General features: G+C 40.1%; 1 protein-coding gene across 1 annotated transcript in view; it reads left to right on the top strand.

Annotated features, from left to right (window-relative positions):
- Positions 1–254: 254 nt before the first annotated feature.
- CTTNBP2 (cortactin binding protein 2) overlaps positions 255–6,000 on the top strand; it is a 51,738-nt gene continuing 45,992 nt past the window's right edge. The window contains 1 exon segment of the mRNA XM_053464327.1: positions 255–331. Within this exon segment, the coding sequence (XP_053320302.1) occupies positions 269–331 (63 nt within the window). The 5' untranslated portion in view covers positions 255–268.

Raw genomic sequence — 6,000 nt, 5'->3', positions numbered from 1 at the left:
GGAAAGGGTTGTGTGGTATTTTGATTCGATTAGCAGCGCTGTGCAGAGTCAATGATATTACAGTGAATATAGGATGTGATGAGAGGCAGATGGGGTCTGGGGGCTTTGTCCAGGCTTGGGGATCACTGGGGTCCAGGTAAAGGGAGAGTTAATTTATTGGCAGGTAGGAGGAGGAGTGTCCTGTGCTCGGGTGGGCAGGCAGTGGGGTAATTGTATTCTGCTTCTGGGGGCTGTCCTCTCCTACTCTTCAGTCTGCAACAGCACGAAGATGGCGAAGGTTGGAGAGAGCGGAGAACAGTCCTTCTCCTCTGGCCAGGAGGACGCTGATCATGTAAGGATCCTTGTGGTGATCATGTTGGTATCTGTGATAACCTGTGTCATGATCTACACTGTCCTGGTAGGGGGGCTGAGGCAGGAGTGATCAGTGATCTGGGCTCGCTGGCTGTCACCGACACTGGAGCAGGTTAGGCTAGGGTTGCGGGATCTATTAGAGCTTATTTATTACATTTACTCCAGGGCTGTAAATCTTGTCGCTGGCTATGTGACAGAATGCAGGGGCTGACAACAGAACTTTGTGTGGTTAACTCTGTCAGTGCCAGGGACTGTATAACGCGTCCCTGCTGTCAAAGAATAGGAATGCTAGATTATGTCTGCTCACTGTTAGGTTTATATTAATGAATACCGGGGGTCTGGTGGAGAATGATGTCAGCCAGAGCCAGATGTGAGATCACAGCCCTGGGATCCGGGGTGACTGCGGGACTTTAATATGTAGGGACACTTAGCAGTGTGATCTATCGCTGCTCTGTCGTGACACTTGCAAGGAAATGAATGGCATCGTATGCTCTCCCGTTTCATTATCTGTTGCTATTTAACCCGACATTTCATAAACAGAGACAGCGTATATTCTTTGCAGAGCCACCGAGACGCATAGGGGTGTTGTAAAGGGTTAATCGCCCTTGCTGGGTAAAGATGCGGTGGCTGAGGGGTTTTCTTGGGATTGCTGAGCTCTTCCTTCAGCCGCCAGCCATTGTGTCTGCTATTCTTCTGTTTTCTTTTCATGTACTGTAATTTACAGAAGGGATTAGCCCCCTTCATTCCTTCAAACCGTCATCCCAAAAATAAGCAGCGATAAGTCAAGCTGCATTGGCCGCCTCCGGCGTTTCAGTCACTGCAGCTTTGTAGAAAGAGCGCCATTTGAATAGCGTATATTACAAGTATGTTGTGATATAAATAGTGGAGCTCTGCCAAAAACGGACACGAAATGTGGATCCTTATGTGATTTGCGCGTGACCGTGGCAAAACAGGAACTTGTGCGCATGCCCGAGTTCACTTTGGGCCTGTATGCGCGCGCTCGAGGCAGCTCCCTTCAGGGGCTATTGGGAGCGCGCAAGACCATATAGGAGAGCATTAACCCTTGAGGTTGATTTTAAAATGCAAGGGAGTAATGCTTTGATTTACAGTTACCAGCAGGATGATTAAGGATGCAGTGGACATTCAGACATTAAATCAATCATTGCTGCGCTGTTAACCATTTCAGCACCACACTGTTAACCCTTACATGTCGCCTAAATGGGTCAATAGCGGGTGCGTTTAGCTGTTTCTCAGCTTATAGCATATGGCTATACTGTTCACTGCATAGGAAAACACTCTAGATAGATTTACTGTTTGTACAGACTCTAAAGTCTTTGAAAGATAAATTGTCCTTGTTCTGAAATCTGAATGCATTTGGCAAGAGAATCAATTTCCAGTATGAGTTCTAAAGCTGTAATTATAAGTCACATAATAGCTTAATGACCAACAAATCCGTGCAGAAGGCGCTGCTTATAATCAGACCAGTATGCTATATTGTGTTTTGATGTAGCCAGTGTTAAAATAATTCAAACAAGCTCCCAAATGCTGATTAAATCACATTGTACTGGCTTCATTCTAGGGATTGATAGTATATTTGGACTGGATCTGTAAAACCAATAAGAACTTTAAATTTTTTTATATAGAAGAACAGTGATTTTTACATTTTTTGTTGTTGACGCAAGGGCTTGTTTAACATATATGCAATATAAAAATGTTTACTTTAAAGGAAAAACAATCTAATATATTTCATTTGGTTATAGAAATTCCCAGTGGCCCGGACCTCTTTGTGGGTATTCAGTTTCTTCTGTAAGGTTTAAAAACCAGTACATTAGAGGAGTGCTGCAGTTGTTTAGTAAGATTTAGTAATGTAGTGGTAATAATAACCTTAAAATGATGTTCAGCATAACTAATTCATATAAACCTGGTAAAAGGTTATTGAAAAAGGGTAACATTGTATGCCTTTGATGATCTGCCAGCATGTAGAACTAACACAACAACTGCTTCATAATAAAAGCCATACATTAACCGTTCCCATAGGTAACTCATAAACTGGGCGTTAAGTATAAACGGTGATTCTGGTGAAAAGTGGTCTTCTCACTATAGAAATCAAGGGAATCTCCCTACTGCACCATTCAGATGGTTGCTATGGTAATAAGACCATTTATTAAACACTGCACCAGAATCAATTTTGATAAAAAACCTCTAGTATATATGAAAGACATTGATATCAACATTGCAACTGGAAATTCAGAAGGTCCTTTCCATTAAGCAACATGCCCTTCCCTTTCGAAAACCTGATTATCATTACCCAGGTTCTGAACGTGCAATCTGACATGAATGTGTGCTAGCGCAGGGGACTTCATTATTCTTGCTTAGGACCGTGGAAGATGCTGTCCAGTTTCATCTGTTTATGGGTTGATTATTTGTGGATATAGGTTCGGCACAATCAGGACCAAAATACAGTTAAAGGCACAGTATGGCCATCATATAAATTGTAATGCATATTATAGCTGAATATCACTTAATAATCTACATTATATTATACATTATACACTATATGGACAAAAGTATTGGGACACCTGATCATTACACCAACAGTTTAATGACATTGCATTCTAAATACATAGACATTAATATGTAGTGGGTCACCCCTTTGCAGCTATAACAGCTTCCGCTCTTCTGGGAAGGCTTTCCACAAGATTTTGGAGTGTTTCTGTGTGAATTTCTGCCCATTCATCCAGTAGAGCATTTGTGAGGTCAGGCACTCATGTTGGACCAGGAGGCAATCTCCGTTCCAGTTCATCCCAAGGGTGCCTGTGATATTTATGATCTAGTATGCTTGGTTTTGAAGCCAATTCTTATAAGATGTATAGCTTGCAATATTGGTGGATGAATTGTATTAGTTAACGTAGACGCTGCATCCATGGATACACTTTTTTGCTCCATGACCTTTGTGCGCATACCTTGTGACATACCAATGACATGTGAAGCTACTGAACCCTTCTGTCCACAGTAATGGGCGCATGAAAATGACACATCTTAGAGAATAGCATGTACATAAAACATTAAATCTAATGCCAGTAAGAAAGGGTGTACCTGGAAGCAGCTGCTTCCCCACTTGGAGAGCACGGCTATTTTTCTATTTTTCATTCACAGTTTTTCAGGGATTGCTTGAATGCCGTATGGTACACAAGCAGACGCTGACATGATGCCGGAGAAACTAAGCTTCTTAAAACTTGTACAATTTTTTTATGCGACATTTGGATGAAAGAATAAAACGGAATCTACTAAGGTGCAATTAATATTTTGTCTTAATGTATAAGGCTTTCTCATTGTAGTATCATGTGATTTCCTCACGCTTTCTGGTTTCCCTTATCATTAAGCACTTTACCAGTTTTTCCAACTGTAGATGACTGACTTGATAGCTGGCAGGCTTGTGAATACTTTATGCTATCGATCTGTATACGCTCCACAGATTCTGTTAGACATATGAGGCACAGAGGTGGTGCTTGGAAAATAAACAATCAGTCCATAGAAAAATTAATTATATGCAAAGCAGCAGGCTGACACTATATAAGTCATGCAGGTTTAACATCAACAACAATCAGCAACTTAATAACAGGGGAAGAAGAATCATGCAGTTCCAGACAACAGGAAATTTAGTACCCCCTTACCCATTAGGGTACTTTTTTACTATGTATATTTTTTTTATATTTTAATCTGTAAACAGTATTGCATAGCATTATTTAGTGTATAGATTAAGTGTTTTTTTTTATTTACATGCTCGGAGCAGAGATGTTTAACCGCTAGCATCTCAGCAGTTATCACAGCTCCCAGCATACGCAGTCTAGCGGAACCCATAGTCCAACCTGAATGCCATAGGTTGTCTGTCTCAAGGAGTTCCTCCTGTCTCATGTCGTCCCGCTATCTTAAGTATTGAAAATGTTTCAGGTCTTCCATGGGTGTCCTACATATTTAAGTGAAAAAAATTTAATGCATTTTTTTTTACAGATGATCACCCACAATGAACCTATTTTGGCCTACAATTCACTTTAAGACAGCCATGTTCTGAAATTTTCATGCCTGCCACACCTGAAGTGGCCATGTTTTCTACTTTGTGTAAAATTGTATTCTGCTTTCCTAATCTTCTACAAAGTTACACAGCTCTGTTATTCCAGGTCACACTTGCCTACCTGCCTTACATCTAATAGCAAACATGACAAGTTGCTTAATTCATATAATCTGGTTGCCTCTGAGGAGTGCATTTGGGTACGCCTGACCTTGGTGAAAGCAAACACCCACTTTTTTGTCTGTGGCTTTCCCCAGCTTCCGTTTTCTTAGTGATGATCTTTTGAATTATCCATATGAAAGCAACTGGCCAGTACTGGGGTTTTGAGTTTCAGCTGAGGTCAGACCTGTGGTGACCTGTTTAATGAGAGTCCCTTTTCAATGGAAAATGAGAAGGTTAATTGACATTTAATGATATACTCCCTTTCAGCTTAGTGAAAGCAAATTACTGTATGATGTATTGGATAAAATCGCAATTCTTTGTGCCTTGAATTGGGTACAAGAGCTGACATATGATCTCACTATGGGCTTCCTCTGTTGCGGGCTTTATCAATTTGTAGGATATGTTGCCTAGCAACACATCGGGATTGTAAAGTGACTTCTGTGATTGAATATCACTGCAGTGCTAGCTTACTGTGCTTTTGAGACATCCACAACTCCTTTCTTGTGAGAACAAGGGCTCCATTTACAATATATATATTTGGAGTCAGAATAATGTTCCCTTTAAAGCTTAACATGCGCCTGCCTTCACATAAAACATTTAATTTAAGTTAGAAATAGCTCAGGGAATAATGTATGGATCAAATATTAGAAGAGGCAATCCTGGGCTGTTGACGAAGCAGGCTACCAATTGATTTTCCCTAGCTTGTTGTGACAGAGGTTCTTAACAGCAGTTTCATGTGTACAGTATAAGCACAGGTTGTCCTTTACAGCGTGTATGTCTTTAAACCGTGTTTCTTTGTAACCTTGTATTTAAAAGGAATTTTAGGTTCACCCAGTGTTTGTTATGAATACGTTTTGTTGTGGTTATTTCTGCTTTGCAAAAGCATTCTTGGCAAATGACAAAACGAAACAACCACAAACCCAATCACAATTCTTCGCTACGGTTTGAATGGAAGTTTAGTATATGCAAATGTATACAAAAACCACGTCTGTGGATTAAATCTGGAAATGACAGTTTTACTGAATGCGCTACAATCTATATTCAGTACCATAAACACATGTGATGTTGCTGCCTGAAACCTTTTTTTTTTTTTTTTTTTAAACCCCATTCACATCACTCAGCTGTATCGTAACATAGGTACACCTTATGCATAAATATGTTGTATCATCTACTGCTGTAAATTGAAAATAAAATATCAGTCCAGGAAAATCTCCATGTACTATAGACCTTCCTTAAGCAAACATAGGATTAAAAAGATTTATTGGTAATTATTAGTGCAGATACATGATACATACCGTATGGTGTGTCTCTGTGCCAGTTGAGGCAGAAAATATAAAACACAATGTGGCCAAGCAACATTATTAACCCTTTTGGATGTGAAGCACATAAACATTTAGTACTAGCGTGTTTATAGCAGA

The sequence above is a fragment of the Spea bombifrons genome, chromosome 4, assembly GCF_027358695.1.
Source record: "Spea bombifrons isolate aSpeBom1 chromosome 4, aSpeBom1.2.pri, whole genome shotgun sequence".
NCBI classification, from domain to species: domain Eukaryota; kingdom Metazoa; phylum Chordata; class Amphibia; order Anura; family Pelobatidae; genus Spea; species Spea bombifrons.
This window is presented reverse-complemented; position numbering and strand designations above follow the sequence as displayed.